The following is a 24,348-nucleotide window of genomic DNA, read 5'->3' on the forward strand; positions in this document are numbered from 1 at the left end:
TCAGTCCCAGTTTATGGAATTGCTGTTTGTGGAGGAGGAGTGCTGTGGTCTGTTGGGGTGACCAATTGTTGCCCGGTCACCTCACACAGCAGTTACCCCAAGCCAGGTTAAAGTAAGAGCACAAGCACAATGAAAGATGTGTCAGAGTCTCTGTTCGCACTGACACAACACCAGCACGGCTCCTTGCCTCTTCCCACTCCTGTGTTCTGCTGGGAGCCTCCAGCAGAGACTCATCTGCAGGAACATTTGAAGAGCTTTGCTTAGAGACCAGGTCGGGGTCCCTCCTTCTGGTGCTGATATCAGACCACCCTCCCCTCCCACAGCACAACTATCGTCCTCCTGATTCACCTCCTGCAGTGACTGCTGGACAAATGGCACAGGGCTGCCAGGAGAGGTGAAACCCTAGTGAAACACCAAAACCCAACAGCTCCATATAGCTTGAAACTGGCCCTGAGACCAACCATACCAACCCTTGGGGGCCGATGACCACCTTTGTCCTTTTGGACATACACCTTATCTAAAAAAAGCTTCAGAATTCAGGGAATTCAGATTTTGGGGACTCCAAAATTCCAGTCCTGAATGGTGGAAGTAGAGGTAAGATTGTAAAATTACACCTTATTTTGCAGTTATTAAATTATTTTGTACATTAGGTGAGAATTGCATGACTGAAGTCTCACAAACCTGCAGAAGACAGAGAAGTCCTCTAGATATTATTTGTATTTGTTTCATAATGTGTCAATGCTCCTACAGCACTATCAACATGAATGGCCTGAAATTTCTATTGTTTTCATTAAATAGAAAGTTACCAGAAGGAACAATGACCAAAACCCGGACTGACACTCATCTAAGCACACGCTGTGGCAGAGCATGGAAAGAGGAAGGAGGTTTTATGCTTCAATATGACCAATTTGCAGATCCCACATATTGTGACTTTGCCAAACTAAATACCCTGATTTGGCCCCTGTCCATGGAGAAAAAATGTTGAATTTCCAGAAGACAGTGTGATTTGGAGGGCTGAAACTGTGGAAAAGGCTGGATACTGTGTCTGTAAGAACAGCTCTTGTGGTAGTAGGGTGTGTGGAGCACTGTGTGCAGAACCTGTCCCTAACCCCCAGCCTGACCCTCCCCTATCCCAGCTCCATGCCGTCCCCTCGGGTTCATCATACCTGGACAGAAATAGTGCTATTTCATACAGAAGTAGTTTTTTTTGGTCAGAAATAGTGTTGCACAGAGAGGTGAGCTGTTGCCTGTTGCCCACAGTGGACATGGACAGAGAGGTTTTGAGACAGGTGGAAGGAGGGTGGAAAATTTTCTTTATTAAGCAGCAGTTTCTACCCAAGGAAAGGTGGCTTAAGAGTTTGTTCTGGATGACAGATGAATCTTGTCTGTCTTTAAAAGCTGCTATTGATTTCATGCTGTACATGCTGATCTGACAAAATGTTCCCCAAGTAAACGCAATCTGAGCTCCTTGAGAGAGGCTTTATAGAGAAATCAAATCAAACAAAAACGGGACCATGGGTAGTTCATGCATTCCACAGTAATACTTTAGTCTTTATGATATTTTAATGGATCAGAAGGGGATCCTGAGCTGGACAGTTAAACAAAGGCCAACAAAAGACTTTTGAGCACAGCTAGAGACATGGCAGGTACTCGAAGGCTCCTCTCCCATCTTCACGTTCTCTATTTCTTGTTTCTCTAGGGCACCTCCTATGTTTTCCTTACTGCTATACAGCAAAGGTTATCTGGATTGCTGCTTGTGCTGGCTGTGGTTTGCCAGCTCCAGGATTAATGATTTTACCCATGAGATCTTTGAAGGCTGCCAAGGTTCCTCCAGGAGCAGGTCTAACCCTCCCAGAGTGTGCGAGAGTTACCCTGGTTCAGTTCCTCTCTATTTTCAATGACATTTATGGGTCTCTTCTCCTGTGAAATCTCAGGACCAGTCTGTGGGTCCTGCCTGCCTCTCCTGAGTTACCCTGAGCCCTGCGATCCCTTGGAGGTAGAGCAGGATGCCCCTTATTGAGCATCCTGGGCTGCCCAGATCTGTCTCTCTCCCTCCCTTCATGTTGAGCACAGGGAGTGGGAAGCTGCAGCCGAGCTGTGAGGGTCTGCACAGCCCCATGTAGGTTATTGAAGGAGCTGTGTGGCAACACACAACGTTGGGGCTGGGACCTCGTCATGAACAAGAGGTGAGTGAAGGTGACAGTCCCTGTGCCACATCTCAGGGGGCCGTCACTGCCTCTTGTGGCCATGGGGTAGGGTAGAGAGGACGGTAAGAAAACCAAAGCGCAGAAACAACCCTACATTAACTAGCACATTGCACTGTTACCCTTATCCTGACAGTTTATCTAATCTGTACACATGGTGTAGCTCTCAGGCTGGACTGCTCTTGCCAGGGGGGCTTAGGGGTTGGCCTCCAGCCTTTGGGATAGGACTCAAAAGCTCTTGAAGACTCCAGGACCAATATTGTTGTACCCGAGAGTTTGTTATCACCTCCTCCCTTTCAGAGTTAATATCTCCCCATCACAGCTGTTCCAACACTAATGAATACTTTTGAGGACTCAGCTTTTCTGCTAAATGATAACTTTTCCTCTTTTATTAGTCCATTAGGAGAGTTACTACAGTTCAAGTGCTCTGTCCTGTTTGGATGAAAACTACTTAGATAAATAACAATGCATTCCTCCTTCTAAAACGATGGCCTTTCTGGGTGCTGTTACTTGACATGCCCTACTGGGTCCCAGCTGCTGAATTAAGGGTTGAAATGTTAGGAGGACGTGGTACCAGGCAGCATTTGGAGGGGAGCTGGGGGTAAAATCTGAGACCCGTGGAGTGGTAAAGAAGTAAATGAAAACCTCCAAGGGGACAAGACACGGAGAAGAGACAAAAAATGGTTTTGTAGTGAAGGCTTTAAGCTAGTCAATTTAAAAGGACTTTTTAAACCCAATATCTAGAGGAGGAAGACCAAGGTAGCAAACAGAGATGGTGTCCCGCAGGTGGGAACACTCCACAGTAACACATTGCCTTAAAAAAATAAAGCAATTAACCCTCCTCCAGCAAGGTGCACCTGGACAGCCTGATGTATGCAGCTGCCCCACTGTATTCACTCTGATTTTCCTGCAGGTGAGATGTGTTGGTCTCCGGGGTCATGTAGGGTTGCACCTTTGCTGAAGGGGAAATCTGTGGCTGCTGCACTGTTGAGTAATTCATAGAATTCTTCTGACATAAGCTGCTCTCTATTCCTGTGGCTACAGGAGAGCTATTTTGTGTTTTTAAGGTATCAGTGTGGGTGGTGTGGTCACATCCTCTTTTAAGTCATGCAGGAAGGCAGCAATTATTCTCATGGGTTTCAGCTTACAGCATGACAGCGCTTTATGCAAGCAGGGTTTTGCCAGTGTCACACCCAGGCATCCAGCCTGCTCTTCAAATTTTCTTCCTCCTCGGAGATTTCTTGTGCTGGTTCTTGCCCGTTTGCTCCCCAGTACTGGCTTTCAACCCAAGCTGCATGAAGCAGAGACAGGGTGATGGGCAGCTGTGCTGGGATGGGCCGGAGCCTGCAGGCTTTGTGCCCAAATTCACCCAGGGAAGGATGCTTGGCTGCTTACTGCAGCAGCTCCTTGCCTTCAGGAAGCTCTGTGCATTGCCAGCCTCCTCGGTCTGTTCCCAGTGGATTGCCATTCCCAGCTTTACTCCAATTAAAGTTCATAGCAGCTAAACTAAATACAAGGTTTTTAAATGGAGGTTGACAAATTGCTGCCAGATCCTTTGTAATTGCACTTACTCCTCCTGTTTTATGGATTACACTGTTACTCTGCTAATTACCAAAGCATCAGGCACTTTGCTCTAGTGTCTCTCTTCAGACCTGGGGGTCAATGCATCCTACAGCCTTTAGTCCAGTGCTGGCACCTCTCAGGGGACCCTGGTGAGAAGATCCAGCTCAGAGGGAAGGAACCACAGACTTTCTGGTTTCCTAACTCTCTCTCCAGGTCTGCAGCCCTCAAAGCTTCTTGGCTGGCTCTAGCAGGAGCTTTCTGCTTAATTTCACAATGTCAGCACTGCTTGCTTTGTTGCACGCTCCTATTCCTCTTTGCTTTCCCTTCAAGAAAGGCCAAGGCTGGCTGGTGCCCTAACGGGGTCCCAGACAGCCCCTCAGTGCCGGGCTGGTGCTTGCTGCAGTGGTGGGTGATGCTGAGGGATGAAGGAAGCTTTCCCCCACCCCATGCCAGAGGGACAGGAGCTTTTTTGCTGTTTTGTCTTCCCTGCAGGATGGAGGATGGTTTCCCGAGTGCCATCGGGGACCTTGCAAGCTGCAGATGTAGAGGAGGAGCAATGACTTGGCCCACCCTTTGGTATGCTGTGGTGTGCATCCCTGGGTCTTTTGTGCTGCAAATTGCTGCCAGGTGATGGAAGAGCCTGCTGGGATGGAGGGACAGGGAGCAAGGAGGCGGTGTGTGTCCCTGCCTGCTGCAGTGGCTGCTGCAGGCTGGTGTCCTGCATGGCACTGGTAACAAGTAAAATCACTGGGCTGGGACTGCCACAACAACTCTGCTGGGGAACCAGCTGTTTTAGCTCTTTTATAAAGCTGATTTTATTTGCTCCACCCTGCCTATCTGCTCTGCCTCTAAAAAGGGGCAGAACAACATCAGCAGAGGCTGCATTGTAAAATCCAGCCACACTGACCACAGACAATTTTGATTATTCAGCTTGCAGGAGTGCTATTTATCAGTATTAACCTTGCACTGTCATCAGAAGATGTTCCTGCAGCCCTCTGAAAGTACCTGGCCACGTGTAATGTGCCGCATACAAATAAATGCCATTGTAAATGTCGAGTCATACAGGAAGGTAAATAAATTGGCTTCCTGGGCTCATTAGAGCTGAAAGCTAAGGGTTTTGTAGCAGGATGAAGAGAATTGCACAACGTGGTTCCATATGGCTTATGAAATGTGTATGAAAACCATTTTCTCCTACCCATCCTAATTATGATATATAAATAGATTTACTATTTTCCTTTGAGTACTTACTTAGTTGAATTTATTTTTTTTTTTAAAGGCCAATGTAATCACTTGTATGATGCATTTCTCTAGGCCCTTAATAGTTCTCTAAATCAAAATGTAATTATTTATAGCAATAACATGACCTTTCACTAATTGGGAAAGAAAATGTTGCACAATGGGTGACAGCTGTCATGAGTGCTCAGCACTGTTAGAAGTTATTTTGTCATTTGGCTTTAAGTCATAGCTGGGATAGGTGTTTAAGTAATGTGTAATAAACTTTGAGATTGTTATGTATGTTTATGAGCTTTGGTGAGAATCTGAGTGTGCTCATGGAAGGAGAGCCATGCGTGTGGCTCGCAGCTCAGCAGAAGGGCCGGCAGCAGACTGAAACCCAAGCGCTGTTTTAAATGATATATAAATAACAAGTGTTAAGAGAGCAGACGTGGGCCAGCAGTGCCAGCCGGGGCCAAACTCTGTCTTTCCTAAAGTCTCATGCCAACAGGAGGAGAAACAGAGCTGGAGGAGGCAGTAAGGACAAGACACATCTCAAATACAAATCTTTTTATTATTCAACATTGAGACCTCAGGGCTGATGTTTTGGACCTCGTTGTACCAGATACCACAGACGCAGCACATATGGCAGCCCTGGCTCTAGATAGTAAGTACAGACAGGCTACAGGACCAACAGGCACCACAAACACAGGGTGCCCCTGCCCTCCCGACCTGGCAGCAGCAGGCTGGGAGCAGTGGAAGAACTGGAGAATGTGGGCCTACATGAGGCAACACAGTAAACAACAGCCAGAGACAGAATAAGTGAGTCACTCTCCTAGCGTATTTGAATACTGTTTAAATATAAACATTGCAAATGAATATCTCTAACTGAGAAAAAAAAAATAAAATTGGTTGCAAAAATACACCAATGGTATACTGTATATGCATATAAATACATCGCATGGTCTGCACAGTCATTACATGTCTTCCTTCCAGACCGACTTTCTACAGGCTGATACAGAAGTTGAAATAAAGAAAAACAGAAGGGAAAGGTCTTCAGTGAAACACATGTTGTTTTGGCAAATGATTCATTTCCCCCCCCAAAAAATGGGCTGTAAAAACAGCGCATAGTTTCACAATAGACACATTTGTGTTTGCACATCTAAGCTACCCTACAGCAAGAGGGGAAAGAGCAAGTGAGCACATGGTGATGCAGATGGGGACCCCGAGACATTTTGATGGCATTCAAGTCCAGATCCACCACCCACTCAGAGCTCACAATGTTAACAGGGTCTGGAAAAGTCCTTTCCTCCAAAGGGAGGGCTTAAGCAATATCTAAAGTGCTTTACTAGAAGGTGGGACTCGGCCTACAAGCTCTACTGCAATGCAGTTTGATCCCAAGCCTCTGTTAGGGGGGTGCCACCCCAGCAGAGATGCACTGGATGGGGCCACTGAAAGGGACCAGTGGTTCCAGGTGCTCCCACCTCATGGAGGTGAACGAAGCCCGGGCCAGACTGCTGCTGTGGGGGCAGCTGGGGCTCCTGGGACTGGTTTGGAAACCCCGATGCCCCTGGGCAACACAGCTTCGTGGGGCCAACCCAAACCTCTGGGGTTGCTGCAGCATGGTGGGACGTCAGGAATCACAGACTGGGGGGAAACGTACTCTCATGGGGCTTTTCCAACATCTCTGCATTTTAGCTTCAATTTTCATTTCCTTCCCTTTCTTTAGCAGACAAGAAGCTAGATAGGAGGCGCCTGCTCGGTGCGGGAAGTCAGCGACGCGGCCTTCACGGCGCCTGGTGAGGTAGGCAGAGGTCGGAGCACCAGGGCAATGTCCCGGCAGAGAATGTGGTGACACCAAGGAGACCTCGGAGAAGGTCCATATCTAGTGTGAGGAGCATCCCTGGTCTTTTTTTTGGGCACCTTCCATACCAATGCACGGTGGATGCTGCTTCCCACGGAGACGCTGAGCACCAGACCACTCAGTGCACGCGGTGCTGAGGGGTGCCCCAGCCTAGGACAGGTTTATGCTGGAGAAGAGCAGGTTGCTGGGTGGTGTGGACACCGTGCTGTCTTCCAGGTAGCTCAGGATGCTTTTGAGCTCTCCACGCGACAAATTGGCTTTGATATACAGGAAAGCTTCCAGGTGCCTTCTCCTGTGGGAGAGAAACAGGCAGGTGTCAGCTCTGCACCAGGATGTGGCCCCAGCCCACGGCCAGGCACCCCTGGATGATGGCAGCTTGGATCCTACTTGGGACCCAGCACCACCAGAAATCTCCATTTGGAAATCTCCAAAGCAAAGGAGAATATCACATATATATATAAATATATAAATAGTCCCTTTTTTTAATAGATTCCTATTTTGTCCGATGGCATTGGGATGGCCACAACCTGGCAGCAACCTCCCACTAACTCTGCCCTGGGCAAGTTAGGGTTTTTGTAAAAAACCTTCCGTTTAGGCAAGGAATATCTAGGGAAAATGCAGTTCAGGCTAGGTGAAAGGAGAGGTACCCAGCTAAGTGGGTACCATTTACCTGAATTATTTTTCTGATAGGGGTCAGCGCTACCCAGGGCACATCAGCCTCACCCACGCTAATGTTTGGCTGCTTCATGGCTCAATTAAAATTCCACACGCACATCTGCAAACCTGTTTCAGCTTCTCTTACCGGATATCTGGGTATGCTGTGGCGAGCGTCGCAACTTCAATTTTAATAGCACCTATATCCTGAAGCCGGATGATTTCAGCCAGTTTTGGGAGTGCCGAATTCAGCCAGGTGGCTTGAGAGCCCTGCAGAGAGGGAAGCGGTCAGCAGTGCGTGGCGGATGGCAGACCCCAGCCCAGACCCCCCCACACCGTGCCCCCCGGTGAGCTGTGAGCAGCCCTGCCTCTACCTCCCCCAGGAACTGCCCAAATCCCTGCAAATGCAGAGATGTGAAAGGAGGGAGGTGACCCCGGAGGATGCAGAAGGGTGCTTCGGCCGTGCAGAAATTTGGCTGTGAAAGCCTCAGCATCTCTCGGTGGGAGCCCTCGTGCACCAGACCCCCTGGCTGCCCCTGCCAGCCCCTCCCTGACCCCATGGCAGGGGAGTGAGGGAGATCAGACTCCACGCAAACTGTACTGCAGCCAGGGAAGCACAGTGTTTAGCTCAATCTTTAGACCCCGTTGATATAAATCTTCAAAAGGAAACGATTGCTTGCAGTACAGAGGAGGGTGAGATCAGTGTTCTCCATCTGGGGAGGGCAGGCTGGCACTTGGAAAGCTCTCCCTGCCTCAGGTCTTTCCAGAACTTTAAGCTGCCCTGGAAAGCTAACAAGGGGCTGCAGGAAGGGCACGCTCCTGTTTCTCAGCGTGCCCATGCTCTGTGCTGGCACAGATGCAGCGAGTGCTCACGTACATTTTTGGTGCAGAAGGCTTCCAGCTCAGCAGCGTTCTTGGAGATGCTTTGGGCCAGGTTTTGCTGTTGTGCTGCACTTTTCAGGCCGACCTTCTTCTTCAGCAGCCTCACAATGTAATCTCTCACCAAGCGGACATGGATCTTCTCAATGGTGGCCTGTTGGGAAGGAGAGGAGGCATCACCCATCTGTCTTTTGCTTGGGGACACAACAAACTGCGTGTGTGAGTGGGGGACATAAACATCTCGGGTGCTATCAGCTGTGCCCCACCACGTGCCTGCTGCTGCTCGCACCCGAGGAGCCACGCTGGCTGCCAACCCCCCCCGCAGCCTGCAACGCCACATCCTAGATGCTGAGAATCCATCCGTACTTAAACTAATTAGGTGTGGGAATTTCCAAGTGTTCCTTCCTTCTGGGAAGAGTTCAATGCTTAGAAAAGATCTCTGCATCTTGGAAAAGAGAAGGCACTGCTACAGAGCAACAGGAATTCACGCTGCTCCTCCTGTTCCTCTCTCTAATAAACAAAACATCTTTTTTTTTTTTTTTTTTTTTTTTTTTCCAAATACTAAAAAGACAAAGGCAGGAAATCAAAGTGTTTTTTTTTTTTTTATATGGTGATGTATCATATGTACTCCAGCAGCACTGAGCACGTGGTTGTGGCTCTCACTCCTTTGGGATCCGTCCCAGCTGCACACACCTCCTCCAGTCCTAGGGGCGATCAAGAGACCCAGGAGACAACACCACGCATCGCAGCATGACCAAAACCGTATTTTGGGGGGTCCATGACCAAAGCCGTATTTTGGGGGGTCCCTAGAGCTGGCACTTCCTCCATCAGCCCTGTGCTGCTGATGCCGCAGTAGCTTGCCAGATGATGGCAGGTCAGGGCAGCTTGAATCGCAGGCAAAGCCCAGCCTGGGCACCCCAGAACCCCTCCACTTGTTCCCTTTGACTTACGTTGTAAAAAGGGTTCTTCAGGGTCTGCAACTCTGAAATGTGTTTGCTGGTGGTTTTAATGATCTCATCCATAATTTTATTGCTGCAGTCCCACTTGTTTTCTGTAAACTTCTTATAAATTGGCTGGAAAAAAAAAAAAAGAAAAAAAGAAAAAAAGAAAAATCTGGTTAGTTTCTATGCACACATATATTTGGCATTCCTATATGTACAGCATCCTATATAGTGACAGTGAGGTGTGTGGTCCTGTTCAGGGAAGGGTGAAGATGACCGATGGCAAGAGGGGAGGAGGGGCTGTGTTGGGTCTGTGCCCCCTTCGTGGTTCCTCATGGTGAAGGAGACAGAGGGCTTGAGGGGCTTGCATCAAAGATGCTTTTTTTTATTTCCACATTTTCAGTGTGCTGTCCATCACATCTTGTCTGATGAGAGAATGATGGCATCATCAGGGAAGGAAAGATGAATTGTTACGAGATGTTTTCAATCACATGTTGGCCACAGTAAATCAATATGAAAATAAAGGCTTTAATGGATAGCTTTCAAAAAGCAGGAGAGATTGTGGCTGACATTCCTGGCTTTTGTGCCTTCCCCTCCACCACACTTGCTTAATTTACAAAACAGAATAGAACAGAAAAAAAGAACAGAAAGGAAGGGAAAAGAACAGAGAGAGAAGAGAAGAGAAGAGAAGAGAAGAGAAGAGAAGAGAAGAGAAGAGAAGAGAAGAGAAGAGAAGAGAAGAGAAGAGAAGAGAAGAGAAGAGAAGAGAAGAGAAGAGAAGAGAAGAGAAGAGAAGAGAAGAGAAGAGAAGAGAAGAGAAGAGAAGAGAAGAGAAGAGAAGAGAAGAGAAGAGAAGAGAAGAGAAGAGAAGAGAAGAGAAGAGAAGAGAAGAGAAGAGAAGAGAAGAGAAGAGAAGAGAAGAGAAGAGAAGAGAAGAGAAGAGAAGAGAAGAGAAGAGAAGAGAAGAGAAGAGAAGAGAAGAGAAGAGAAGAGAAGAGAAGAGAAGAGAAGAGAAGAGAAGAGAAGAGAAGAGAAGAGAAGAGAAGAGAAGAGAAGAGAAGAGAAGAGAAGAGAAGAGAAGAGAAGAGAAGAGAAGAGAAGAGAAGAGAAGAGAAGAGAAGAGAAGAGAAGAGAAGAGAAGAGAAGAGAAGAGAAGAGAAGAGAAGAGAAGAGAAGAGAAGAGAAGAGAAGAGAAGAGAAGAGAAGAGAAGAGAAGAGAAGAGAAGAGAAGAGAAGAGAAGAGAAGAGAAGAGAAGAGAAGAGAAGAGAAGAGAAGAGAAGAGAAGAGAAGAGAAGAGAAGAGAAGAGAAGAGAAGAGAAGAGAAGAGAAGAGAAGAGAAGAGAAGAGAAGAGAAGAGAAGAGAAGAGAAGAGAAGAGAAGAGAAGAGAAGAGAAGAGAAGAGAAGAGAAGAGAAGAGAAGAGAAGAGAGAGAAGAGAAGAGAAGAGAAGAGAAGAGAAGAGAGAAGAGAAGAGAAACCAAAAGTGCTTTTCAGGACACCTTTATGGAGAAGCCAAAAGCTGTGCAGTTGCAGTTTTGGGCTTGCTTCCTACCGCCTGCAGTGTAAACACGTGCAGGTTCAGACTCTCTCCTCCGCAGCACTTATCTCGGATGCGGTCAGCACTTTCATTTCCCTGTGCCCAGGCATGCCTGCATGCTTAGCCTCGAGGACCCACTCAAGGAGAGGTCATGATGGGTTTTCTGGCAGCAGCCCAAGTCAGGAGTGATGCTGAGGTGTGACCTGGCCCAGAGCCCTTCTGAACTGTGTCTGCCACAGATTTGGGTGGCACAGGGACATTTCGCCACTTTCCTGCCCATTAAAACCAACCCTCTGGTGCCGTACCTTCAGCTGGACAAACAGCTGCTGAAGCAGGACGTCACAGCCGCTGGTCTCGATGTCCCCAAGGGTGCTAAGGATCCTGTCCTTGTTGTCATCATTTTCTGCCATGTTTTTCTCTACGTAGTCTCTGAAAGGAAACATTGTCAAGGTCAGAACAACTTGTCCTCAGAAGAGAGAGGGGGAGATGTTTGGAGGTCCCCAGACCTTCCCCTGATGGCAGACAGACCTTCCTCTTTGGGGACGACCTAACGTGTCCCATTATAGACCCCTATTACAGACCCTATTACCCGCTGCTGGCGGAGGAAGGGACCCTTACCTGAAATTCCCGCAGTTGTTAATGTTTGCAATCAGAATCGGCCTGTAGTGTACTTGCTTCTTGCCTTTCTCCTTGAAGTCTTCAAAAGCATCCTTGTAGCTGGAGGGGAAATGGGAAAAGAGGTGGGTGAATGGCTGCAGCAGGCTGCCCTGGAAGCTTGTGCTGCCCACCAGAGCCTTACCGCACCTTCTCAGGAGGGCAGCCAGCTCCCGCGACAGGCGATGCGACAGCTCCTCGCCCAGCGCCGTGCTCACCTCCTTGGCTCGCTTCTGGCCATTGTAGATGCTCTAGAAAAAAAAAATGTAAAAAAATACTGGTTTCAGACACTGCTTGATCCAAAAAGTCCAGGTTCACTGAGTAAAAAGCCAGCAACTCCTCCTTGTGTTCTTTCAATTTTTGTTCGGTCAAAAGAATAAAGCGGCCACCTCTCCGCTTTCAAATGAGGTGGAGAAGAAAGGAGCATTATAGACACAGCAAGCCTATAAAGTTGCTGAGGAAGTGGGAAAAGGCTTTTTTTCTTGCCTTTTTTTTTTTTTTTTTTTTTCCTTTTTTTGCTGAATGTGAGCAGGATTTTCCCCAGCACCTGCTGGACCACGACCACACCAGAGCATGGCTTTGGGCTCCCTTCTGCCACCCACTTCTGCCACAGCTCTAAACATGGGACTTGGCCTTTTGGCTTCCTGAATCGACTAAGGTTGGTCTCAAATCTTAAATACACTCAGGATGCTATTGTTTATTTTTAAACATATATCTGTATTACCTGGATAACGAATATTGCTAGTAGCTCACTCTGAAAATGTCCATTTAGTTTCTCTGGCTCTTTGTCTTCTTTCCATCTTTCGATTTCCTTTTCTAAACATTTGTTCAGTGAATTTTTGATGGTTGCCTGTGGGAAACAAAGAACAACGGCATTCACCACAAAGCGTCTGCAGCATCTGCTGGTGCAGCTCTCCTCACCCACCTAGCCTTTGTCTGGCTCGGCAGACTTTGTCCTCTTCCTTAGCTGAGAAATAAAGGCTCTTTGTTACAAGACACCTCACGCACCACTTCACGGCAGCAAGGACAACTCCCTCACAGCATCCACCCACTCAGTACGGAGTGGAATATTCCAGGGAAGGAACTGGAGGCACCAAGATCAGGACCCACCACCTCAATACGCCAGCAGTGACGTCTGGGGCAGGGGGACGGTAGCGGGGCGTAGGGAGGTCAGAGGCAGCTACACGTGCTGGAGCCCGAATTCCCTGAGCCATGTACTGTTGGTGTGTAACACTCAGTACTACCCACTAGGGCTGTTTTGCAATCCTTTTTCATAAGCACTTCTGACGTCTTATGAGCTGTGGCATGAATCAGGATGTTCCCAGCTTTTCCCTGCCCCGATCTCCCTGTGCAGCAAGGCGTTTGAGGTGGTCAGTGCAGGGGCTGGCGTACGTCTCTGCTCTCTGCCCTCTTCGTGCACCTCACAGCCCAGCTGCAAGCCATCACGCACTGCAGCTAAACCTGGAACTTATCTACTCATTTTCCAGGAACTCCAGCCCAAAGTGCCAAAAGCACCGAGCTACAGGAGGGTTGTGAAAGTTGCTTCTTGTGTCTGCTAAGGCAAGAGTCATCCAAAAATCAGAGCGACTGTAATTTCCCGCAGACCACATGATTCCCTATCAAAGAAGCAGACTTTTCAAGACCAGACCTGTGTGCTTTGTGCTCACCCAAGGTCTGGCACTGCTACAGGGACCAGACTAAGGCTAAAAGCATCACCTGCGAGTGGGAGTGCAGGCTCCTCCTTCTGGGGATTTAACACACAACTGGAAAGTTACCCGTAAAGATCTGTAGTTGGACTTTTTCCCACCTTCCTTACACCAGTTTTGCAAGAGCAGAGTGGCAATTTTGTGCCGACTCCCTAGGCAGAGGGCTGGGCTAACCAGAAGGCAGCAGGAAGTTTGCTCTGCATGTCCCAACCAGCAGCAGGCCCACCTGTCCTGCAGGGAGCAACAAAAGCTGTCTTGCTTTTGTGTCTCTCTTGAAGGATGTGTGGCTTACATGGATGGCTGGGAAGGGAGCATTCAGGACAAGTCAGAGCTCCTCCAAGGAGTCATGGAGCGGTGCAAGGCTGAGGAGGGACTGAGCAGATTCTCACCTCTTCACTCTCGAGATATTTTCTTTCAAGCTCTTTGCTCAGGCTTGATGGCAAAAGGCTTCCAAGCTTAACTTTCTCCAGCTCCTCTGCTAAAACAGGATCTTTCCTCATATCTCTGGAACGAAGAAGCCAAACAATCACATTTTGCAAGGTCAGTGTAATTCAAGACAGCTGTTGATGCAAATCACTAACACTCCTTGAGGCCATCAGTGGGAAACCAGATGTAGATGTGCACAACCCTTAGTGCAGGCCGCTGCACTGCTGGGTTTGGGGTCCCAGAGCAGCAGGAGGACTAGCTCTGGGATATGGCCTCTTGCCATTGATACAGCAAGGCGATCTGATGAAGAGCTGGTGCTTTGAGGCTGGTCTGTGGGAGCGGAGCAGGATGTTCAATGCCTCCTGTTATCTCCCTGCTGAGCAGCTCCAGAGGGATGTGGTGGCACGGAGCCACCCAGCAGGGACCTGCCAGCCTGGGGGCCTGCTGCAGAGCTCAACCATGAGCATCGCCTGGTTCCCATGCTAGCATTAGGCCCAACTCCATGTGACTATTTTGCATGGGCTGCTTATGATATGAAGCTGGAACCTCAGCCCTGTTTTTATGCAGCCAGGCCGTGGTAGTTCAGGCTGCATGTCCTGACCTAGAGCACAGCAGCAGCTGTGGAAAGCTTCCAGGATCAGCAGTGACTCATTATGTTCTGTCAAGGGGAGAACCAAGATGAGAAACAAGCAGTGGTGAAGGTGGAATAGTTTTAGCCTAGTCGAAGAAACACTGTTTGAAAATTCACTGTTTTTCACCTAAGAAATGAGAACCCTCAATTCCCCACCCAGTACAATAAGCCACAAGGAGGAATATGTTCAGTTTTATAAAATACAGGTCTTGTGAGGCTGAAGAGTGACCCTTGGCTCATGATGAGCTCCCACAGGGGTTCACCCTTTGGTCTCCTAACCCAGAGGAGATCACAGACTGTGGGCAATGCCTAGAAAACACCCTCCATGCTCAGGATAATTACATCCCAGGCTGTTCCATTTACAGACTGCCCTCTGTTCCAAAGGCCAGAAGGCTGGAGTTCCCAAATTTTCCAAGAATGAGTTCAAGTCTGCAACTGGAGTAGAGATCAGGGCAAGGGGCCTGCCCAGTTTGTGCCAGAAGTGAAGTCCTAAATATCTGTGTAGACGTGTTGCCTAGAGGCCTGTGGTGTGTAATGAGACTGGTTACAGACCAGCAGCCTTGTGGAATTGCCTTCTGGCCAGCTGGTGTAAATCAGCACAACGCCAGTGACACCAAAACCTCGCTGTGGATCAGACTGCAGCCACAGTGACACTGATACATAAATCCAGCAAATCCCTGGTTTGGCAGCCAGGGAGCCTGATGGTCTCCAGTACTAAACATGTGTAAAAGCAAAAGCATCACTTACTTTGGGTAAATGTTGTGGACCCATGAGAGGAGAAGGTAGACGTCCTTGTCTTCCAGCTGGGACTCAGCAGCTTTCTTTGCCTCGGAGGCAAAGTGATGGTGATAGAGTTCTGCATATGTACCGAACACGTTAAACTCAGGGGGATAAAGATGTCTAATGCATTTTGCAACTACTGTCAAATCTTCTTTCATCGTCTTCCCCATGCGCAGGAGGTTTTGGCCAACTGAAGAGAGGTTCTCAGTTCTGGGAGTATGACTTGTGTCTTTCATTCGAGTCTCTACTGACTCCTTCACTGTAGCCATCCAAAGCTCTTTCCATTTTCTGGGTCTAAATTGCACATTTTGGTCAGGTGAATTCTCTGACAGGCAATTCTGATCTTCTTTCTCCTGTTCTTTCAGTACCTCTACTGCTTGCTGCAGCAGTTCTGGGTTTGTTCTTGCTAAAAGGACAGAGTCTTTCAAGATGCTGAAGACTTTGTTTTTCAGGATTTCGCTGATGGACTCGATGTCTTGTTGCCTGGTGTTTAGTCCCTCCTCGCTTTTGCTAGATACGCTCTTCTCCAGGGCAATCAGAAGTAGGGCAGCATCAGAAAGCTTGTGCTTTTCAAGGAGATCCATGATTTGTTTGACTAAGGAAAAAAGAACAGCCTTCCTTTACCCAATGGCAAAAAAAATAAATTTATGTTTTGTATAAAAAGATGGCTTTGGAATACTATTTTAAAAGTGTTTTTACACAGAGAAAATCTTTCTATTTATTTAAAGATCAGATTATTCCTATTCTGCCACTGAATGTTATAATGCTAATTCCTGTGCTAACCATGATTTTTTTCCAAATTTAGATTTTTTTTTTTTTTTATCTGTTTGTGTTTGTTATCCCTTTGCTTGGGTTGCCAAGCAAGGCTCTGAGAGTCTTTTGAGTTTTTTAATAGCCCTGAAGATATTTTGCGAGTTTCCCAAGAAAGAATATGAAAGGGGGAGGACAAGCTCTATGTATGTAAATATCTAATTGTTCCTTGGAGAGGAAGAGTCTCAAAGGAACTGGCACTAGAGATGCTACCTGCATTTTTTCCTGTTCTGCACAACACGGTTGGTCAGCACACGGACTGGATGTGTAGACCAAAGGACTGTTGTGGTTTGGGGCCAAAGCAAGGAAATCAGAGCAAATGACTGGCATAGGTGTGTCTAATCCTGAAAGAAAAGTCAAATTCCTTAGGGTATTCTAAGTGCAATCTTGACACAGAAGTCTGTTTTGTTGGGTTATAAGTAGAGAAATAGCTGGTTAGCACTGATAAACTGCAGTGTAATGTTGAAGTTGTGAGAACAGATTAAAAAATTAGCCTTATCTTTAGTTATATTTCTGACATCCACCCAGTTCCTCCCCTTAATTAATATGACCTTAAGTAAGGAGCATGGCTTTAGAAAAAATGTAGATGGAAAGATGTAGCTAAATAAGAAGTGCTAGAGGAAATACCACGTGGGTTTACCAGAAATAGGCTGGCACGATCTGACCTGTGAAATTTTTTGGATGACATATTTAGTCAGCAAAATAAGCACTATTGAGATATCCTATCTGAGCTACAGCCACTTACTTGATGTGGTGCAATCTGGGAAATTATTAAACCGAGAAAGTTGTATCCCAAAATAAGTTCTGCTAGGTGTGCGAGGTTTGTATTAAAAACTTTGGGTGGAGGAAGCTTCCACTAATCATGAACCTCATTTCAATTCGAACACAAAAGCTGGGAGTGCCCTGTTGGCATCTGCTGATTACACAAAGGTCAGAGACATTACTGAAACTGAGGGCTTGGTGCACGATACAGGAACAACGGGATAACTTCAGCAGTGAATGGGCTGAAGCTTAATAGCACAAGGTATAGGATACAAATCTAATAGAACAAAAGTTACTTAGCAACAAATGGGATTTTCTGCTGCAAGCTGCGTGTGCATCAGCTTGAAATGGAGGAGGAAGAGAGTTGCCTGAAGAATTTAAGTGAATTGCTGCTGTGAGATGATGGTGAAAATGTCAGGCCCGATCCCAGGATGTATCTGGTGAGGATTTTCCATCAAGGACAGAAAAATGGGAATGTGTTGTACCAAGCCTTGGTCAGCTGGAGCATTTTCTGCAGTTCTGAATGATTTATTTCAAAAGACATTGGAAATTGGGCAGTACAGAGTTTAGACCAAAGCTACAAAGGGCCTATCTCCAGTAAGCTATGCTCATTTAGCTGAACAAATTGGAGGCTGAGAAGGGAAACCACCAGTTATGGAAAACAGATGACACATGAAGAAAGAGATGTGAATTAACCAGGAAAAGGTTTGCCTAGAAATTAAGTAATTTGCTCTAAAACAGTGAGACTTTGGAAGAGCCCCTCCAGTAAAGGAGGTAGGACTAAAACATTGACTCATTTTAAAGTGCAGCTGGCTCAGTTTAGGGAGCAGGTAATGTGACACATCACTTGAGCTAGCAGGTGAGGTTGGAAGTGCCAAGCTCTTTGCAGTCCTGGGTTTCTCTGAGTAGGATTTCCTGACTCTCTAACCACCCCGCAGGGCTGGAGCCTGGGCCTGGGGGACTTGCACACTCAGATACCACCCTGGGAAGAGCCACAGCAGCTGCTCGCTGCTGTCCTGGGGAAAAGGAGATTTCACAGGGTGGTTGGTGATGGGGAAGGAGGGTGAGCACTTACTGCTGGGTGTCCTGGTCTTTATCATCTTCTTAAATGCAGTCGTAAACATTCCCTTGATTCCTTTCTTCCCCTTCTCCAGACTGTCCCCAGCAGAGGTGCAGCTCCCGGTGCTCGTGATGGAAGATGCCCGCGAAGTTCTGCCGGCTGCCTCTGGCCTTTCACTCATCTTCTCCTGGTTCCTGGACCAGATCTCGTCTCCAGAAGAAGCAGGACAGGCAGGGACTTGCTCAGCTACTGATGTTGCAGGGTTTTCCAGCTGCCCATTTACCTTGATGCAACCTGCTGATCCATTGCGTATTCCAAAGGGACCACTTTGGGAAAAAGGTAACATTTTCAGCATTTTCCTTCTAGCCTGCAAATTTCAGAAAGAACTGGTCAGATTATAACAGTTTGCATTAAAAAAAAAACTACCATGGCACAATACGTCAGGATGGACACCCATCAAAAGAAGAGTTTCTGGGCTGTGTGGTGGAGTAGGACATGGGTCCTGTGACTGTTCAAAACAACTCAACCCCCTCAAACATTTATACAGGAACGGGATGAATTTCAGCCTTCCTCAGGGCCTGTTTGAGCTGGTCCCTGCTCATCTGGCTGCAGGTCTGGTTGTGGAAGCCCCCATGTAGGTACTTGCACACAGAGTTTGCAAGCACAGCATGAAAATGAGATGAAGCCTACCAGGCGCGGTACACAGCTGCTTTTGCTGAGGAATCAGTCTGCCTGTGCCAAACTTTTACTGGTTTAATGCTTTTCCCACTTAAGTAAGTAAGAAAATTCTTTGATTTCCTGAGAAGCCTTTTCCTTGAGAAGCTCTCCAAGAGTTCAGAAGTGTCGGGGGTCATGAAAAAACACAGGATGTGAAAAAACATGGGAAGAACAACAGCACAGTGGAAGTAAAGCAATGCCTCCTGATATGAGCATAGCTAGGATTGTCATTGCAAGCCCCCAAATCCCAGCCAGATGTACGGCTTCAACACTCCGCTTGCCGCCCCCAGCCCTACAGTGACAGATGCAAGCTCAGGGATGCCTCCAGACCCTTCAAACCTGCTCACTGTGTGATCTCGTATTCAGAATGGTCTCAGGGTGACTACAGCATCCCAAAACAATGAGGCTGCAGCACAACTTTTTGGGTTTCTCCAGATGCCTGGGAGCAATTCCTGCCCCATCTGTTATGTGGAAGCGTGGAGGTGTAGCACGAGCCATGGCTTGTGCAGAAAGAAATTGTGGTGGCGGTCAGCGTCTGGCACTAGGGACTGATGAGTTTGGACTTTTTCCACAGCTGTCACACGAAGCTAGTGCCAGTGAAATGAAAGACCAGAGCAGTCCTCTCCCAGCTGAGGGGGAAGAGGAAGGTGACACAGGGTCAGGGTGGCTGAGCCTGGTGTAAGCATGCTGTCCTGCCACAGTCCTGCTCCAGCACCAAGATCCTGGGTGCTCCTGCACTGCAAATAGCTTAGCGAGAGATACAGCTGTTATTGTAACAGTCTCTGCTAAAAACTTATATTTCATTGCTTTATTTACCTTTAATGTTTAGTATGCTGCTCTAGATTTATTTACATCATGGTTAAATCATGGCAAGATTTATTATTATTAGCATTGATTATGAATAAATAAAGTGACTGAGAGTCTCCAGCCCACATTCCAACAATGCTCTTTCTCAGTGGCTTTCCGGGAAACCAGAGCAATTCTGCATGAAGAAACACCAGGCAAATTTTGGCTTACACTTACTGAGTAAGAGCAGAGGAACTGGGATGTAAACGTAGGGAAGAAAAAAATGGCTTCAGTTTTAAGACCACAATGGGGTGATCTTAAAATTCCCTTGTAAGTTTACGCTGTTACAAACCATCGTAGTTATTTCTGGGAACCTGGTTAGAAGACTGTAGCTTTTTGTTTCAAACGCAATTCCTCCTGCTGTCTCCCCGCAGCTTGGTGAGCTCTGAAGCACCAACTCAGAGGCAGCAAGCGTGTGATAGAAAGTTTGGGTCTGGCATCACTGAAAATCTTTCCTTCTCCATGCTTTAGCTGCTAGGTCGCATTCAGGGATCCTAATGCCTTTAAAGCGATCACACAGTGACGATGGGAACCCCTATGGGGAGGGGAGGAAGGGTGCATCGGGTCAGTGCTCAGCAGAGCCCTGTGCCCCAGGGACGTGGCACTGGTCCCGTGGGGTGAGCAGAGGGAACCTGAGCATCAGGGCTGCTGAGGAGGCAGCCAGCCAGGGCCCTTCCCTCTAGCAGAGATCCTGGGGGAGCGAGGGGGAAAGAACTGTCATGCTTCACTGGGGCTACTCTGGTCACCATGCTCCGTTAGAATAATAAAATAAAAAAGGCAGAAAAGAGCTCTTTTTATTTTATTTATGTATTTACTTACTTTTCCCTTAGAAAGAGATCTCACAGTCACAGGGATTCTATTTCAGTGTTTCTATTTAAATATTCGGGACTTTTCTAATTTTTGTAAGGCTCTTTTCCTAGCCTGCGTTTCCCAATACCACACTGTGTTTAGATTCATCCTGCCAAATTCCTTCCTTCCTGTTTGTGCAAGCACAAAAATCAACTGAGCCCTATTATTCCAAACAAAGCACTTTTTGTTTTTCTAAACAAATGAAGCACCTCTCCCTTTCGTATAGCAGAAGGTGACATTCAGGGAGCAGTCACTTCTGCCTTTTGTTTTGATGAATGATGATCATAAAGATGGATTTCAGGATGGTTTTGCTGCTTCTTGGATACAAAGAGGAATACCATTTGTCTTAGAAAACCACATAAATGAGAGTACACATGAAAGAGTCTTTGGGGAAAAGATCAAGCTTGTTAAGAGCTTGGTTTTTAATGGCCAGCAGAACTTTGTCCCATTAAGGCTCTGCAGGGGCTGGGCATGGGAACGTGGCAATGCTCGGAGCAAGGCTGGTGGCTTGGGGTGTGCTGTGGTGGCACATCACTGCTCCCAGTCCCACAGCCGAATTAGGAGAAAGATAAAACAGCTCCAGTGTGTTCAGCCAGGGGCTGCACATTGGCACCGAGAGAACTGCTGGCAGTATTCGCGTCTCAGGGTGTGCTTTGTCCACTTGAGCTAATAGATGCTGAAGCAGCTAAGCATCCAAGGAAGGCTGTAAATGCAATAGCACTAAGGTTTGTCCATCTCGAGTGCTCATCCAGAGTTTATCAGTTTGCTGCTGCTGCTATTTTACACATCCTTCTGTCTGTAGCTCCTTGCACCCCTCCAGCAGCATCCTCCCTGGGCCACCACAGCAGACCACACCGTGGCTCAGGTGGCCGAGGGCTGCTCTTACACTCCTACATTCTGCTCACAAGCCAAAGCCTGGGAAAAACGCAGCCGTCTCCTAATCATTTTAGCAGCCAGTACTTTGGGAAGTGCTGAATCACTTCCAGGACACAACACTCATAATTGTGTCTTGGGAAATTTAATGGTTTAAGATCCTGTCTCTACGTAGATTCCAACTCATCACTACTGTTAATTTACTATTAATAGATTTTATTATCATCATCATCCTCATTATTGTTCTGTGGCAGTATGGTTTGAGGCAGGAGAGTTTGCAGCACTAATTATCTCTGCCACAGTGTGCTCAGCTTTACAATTCCTAACCAGAAGAGCAGCACAGCCTGCGCAGCATCCTGTGCTACCCCAGACCAAGGGTGGGCAGCAAGACGAGCAGGTGCCAAGGCAGCACTGGGAGCAGTGCTACGAAGCACAAGGACAAAACCTGGACTCTGGGCACAACGGGTTCCCATGTTCTCATTTCCCTCCTCAAACTAAACAGCCTCTGCAGAAGCCCTGCACTTTGGATGAGCTCACTGGCAAGGGGTGGCTGATGGCACGCCAGCAGAGATCTGCTAATTAACGCCATTCCAAAATTTTTGCTGATCTCTTTCTCAAGTGCTTTTTCTTGAGCTGCTGCCATATGAACAGGCATCTGTTTGGATTTTCATTCCTTTCCTGTCTGCTGACGTTCTCGGTCAGAGGGATTTATGTTTGGTTCCAGTGGAAAGCCCCACTCTCTCACAGCCTTTCCAAAGTTAATTAGCAGAGTTTGTTTTCTGTGTTTCCATCAGCCATTCCTTCCCTCCCCTGCTCCCCCTGGACGTGGGATCACTGCTGCCTACACAAGAAAGTCGCAGCAGACCAGACCTTCCCATCAAACCTGGTGTGAGGTGCCTTAAACTGCCTTTAAACCATTGCCTGTGCTGGGAGCAGCACAGGGAAAGCCACACAGAGCTACTCGGGCACTTCTAAAGCAGGGTTTGGGTTCCAGAAAGTGTAATCTGCTCCTTTACTTCTCACTTCAAATGCCAGCAGTATAATTTTAAACTGCTGCGGCTGAAAGACAAACCAGCTGCTGCTGTCCAGGATTTTGTTTTCATATTTGCTATTCCTGAAGCCAAATCCTGCACCCACACTTGGAGCGTGCCAGGTTCGCTGGTAGAGATAAACAGACCAAGAGGACACACAAAGTCTCCAGAGCCAGACCGACAGCTCCCGGAACTCCTCCTTTTACCATCATTTTCAGACTCTTTGGCTTTCCAGACCTCTTTTTACAGAAAGAGCCACTGGAGCATTAGCAAACTCAAACCCAGTTTCTCCAAAGGGCTCTGCCTGTTTCATCCCCTGCATCAGAAGTGGCAAACCCCAAAGTGCCTCGGCTGGGGCACGCAGTTGGATAATTTGGAGCACGACTGTTCCTTCGTGGTTTTGGCTCTGAACTTGGGTGTGATGGCAAGGGACCGTGCCTAGGTCAGCCACACACTCCACTCACAGAAAGCCTCGTCCTCACTTTGCAGCTGCCCGAGGAAGTCTTACACTAAGCCCACCGAGGATCCTAGCCCTGAGCTTGAACCCAGCCTTCACCTCGGGGCTGGGGCAGTGATGTGGGATGGCTGCCCAAGGAAAAAAGGGAATTTCAGGCTGGTTCTTCAGTGCCATGGGGAAAGGTGGGTCCTAAGGGCACTTCCACTTCCCTGACTTGCACTTCTAGTCCCAAAGCTGCAAGCACGGCCATGCAAAAGTGTGCCAACTTGGCACATCACCCCAGCAGGGAGCAGGGCACAAGGGCTGTCTGGGACCAAACACAGTCCAGACACCGATAAGGATTTTTTTTTCCAGTGCAGTTGGGATGAATTAATCATAATCCAATTGTTTTCCTGTGATATGGGAGGAAACCACATCCTTCTAAAAAGAAAGGAACGCAGGAGGGGTGGGAAGTGCCTCGCTGAATCTGGAGCCTGGTGCCTGATTGAGGTTGAGGATGCTTTGGTGCCCAAGATCCATGTCTGGATTTTGGGGAGAGGGGATTAAAAGGAATCACTGCTGGCTGCCTGCGTTCATGCCCTGAAGTCTGGAGGATGAGCAAGAGGAATCGGACCCAGCTGTCAGGACGGGATCACCAGACACGCAGCCCTGCGGCCCCCAGCCCTGGGATGCATCTGGAGCTGGGACAGCGCTGTGACTTTGTCCCCGTTCTGGCCATCACGAAGCGGGACCAAAACCCGTCACCTCTTCGAGGAACCCCCCCTTTAGCACCTTCCTTTTAACTCTCACCCTACCCCAGGCGCAAAGCAGAGCCCGTGCGCTCGCCAGCCCCGCACGGAGCGAGGCAGGAGGGAGGAGCGGGAGCGGCCCCGCGGGGAAAGGAGGCACGGAGAGCCCCCAGGACTTACTCTGCTGCGGCTCCCGGGCACCACGGCGAGGACGACGAGGGCGGCGGTGGCGCTGGCTGCGGAGCCCCGGGGCAGCCCGGCTATAAGGGGAGGGCGCGGAGGCGGAGACCCGGCCTCGCAGGGAGCCCCGGGCCGGGGAAACTCCGCCCGCAGCCTTCGCTCCCCAAACGGGCTCGGATCAAAGGGAAACGAGAAATCCCCTCGGCTGGGGAAGAAGTCCCCTTCTGGGGAGCCGGCCGAGAGAGGGGGTCGGTGGTGGTGGCATCTGTCCCCACGTCGGGACCGCGTAATGTCGCATCCCAATGCGATGGGGCAGCGGGGTGTAAATGTGTCGTGGTGGGTCCCCAGCTCGGTGCTAGGGATGGAGCGGGCAGGTCACTCCGAAATCCCTGTTCCTGCAGCCCTGGGTGGGCTGGCAGGATGAGGTGCTCAGGGGCACGCACAGCTGGGCACACCGGGACCTGCATCGCGCCCATGGCAAGGTGCCTCCTGCCTGGGGCACCAACCACTAAGGTCCTTCGGTGTGATGGGGCACGTTCCTGCCTCAGGAAAGAGTAGGTTTAGATCAGCTATAAGGAAGAAATTCGTCACTCAGAGGGTGGTGAGGCACTGGCACAGGCTGCCCAGAGAAGCTGTGGCTGCCCCATCCCTGGAGGTGCTCAAGGCCAGGCTGGATGGGGCTTTGGGCAACGTGGGCTGGTGGGAGGTGTCCCTGCACATGGCAGGGGGGTGTCATCAGATGATCTTTAAGGTCCTTTCCAACCCAAACCATTCTATGATTCTATGAATGGGAGACGTGGTCCTCCTTCCACACCCCACCTGCATCTGCTGCTTGCAGAAGAGACATTTGCTTTCCTGATTTTTCTCCCTGATTTCAGAGGAGCCCACATCCCTGGCCACAGATGCGTGGTGAGCCTCCACTGGGGAAACCTGTATGCTGCCATAGCTGGGGGGTGTGGTGGCTGTGGGGGGTCACTGCAGATG

The 24,348-nt window shown here is 48.5% G+C and overlaps 1 protein-coding gene and 1 long non-coding RNA gene across 2 annotated transcripts; one reads left to right on the top strand and one right to left on the bottom strand.

Annotated features, from left to right (window-relative positions):
- The first annotated feature begins 2,973 nt into the window (after positions 1-2,973).
- On the top strand, positions 2,974-5,007 carry LOC110354656 (uncharacterized). The gene is made up of 2 exons (XR_003497528.3): positions 2,974-3,117; positions 4,260-5,007. It is a non-coding gene; the product is annotated as an uncharacterized lncRNA (long non-coding RNA).
- A 527-nt stretch (positions 5,008-5,534) lies between these two features.
- Positions 5,535-23,515, bottom strand: LOC101792862 (tumor necrosis factor alpha-induced protein 2). The gene is made up of 12 exons (XM_072038249.1): positions 23,365-23,515; positions 17,699-18,050; positions 15,019-15,646; positions 13,604-13,718; positions 12,233-12,358; positions 11,659-11,759; positions 11,473-11,571; positions 11,160-11,283; positions 9,327-9,449; positions 8,375-8,530; positions 7,646-7,767; positions 5,535-7,135 (listed from the first exon to the last, which is right to left on the bottom strand). Exons 2-12 carry the CDS (start codon positions 18,036-18,038, stop codon positions 6,994-6,996), a joined length of 2,076 nt encoding a protein of 691 aa, XP_071894350.1. The 5' UTR covers positions 18,039-18,050; positions 23,365-23,515; the 3' UTR covers positions 5,535-6,993.
- Positions 23,516-24,348: the final 833 nt, after the last annotated feature.

The sequence above is a fragment of the Anas platyrhynchos genome, chromosome 5 (genome assembly GCF_047663525.1).
Source record: "Anas platyrhynchos isolate ZD024472 breed Pekin duck chromosome 5, IASCAAS_PekinDuck_T2T, whole genome shotgun sequence".
Taxonomy (NCBI): Eukaryota; Metazoa; Chordata; class Aves; order Anseriformes; family Anatidae; genus Anas; species Anas platyrhynchos.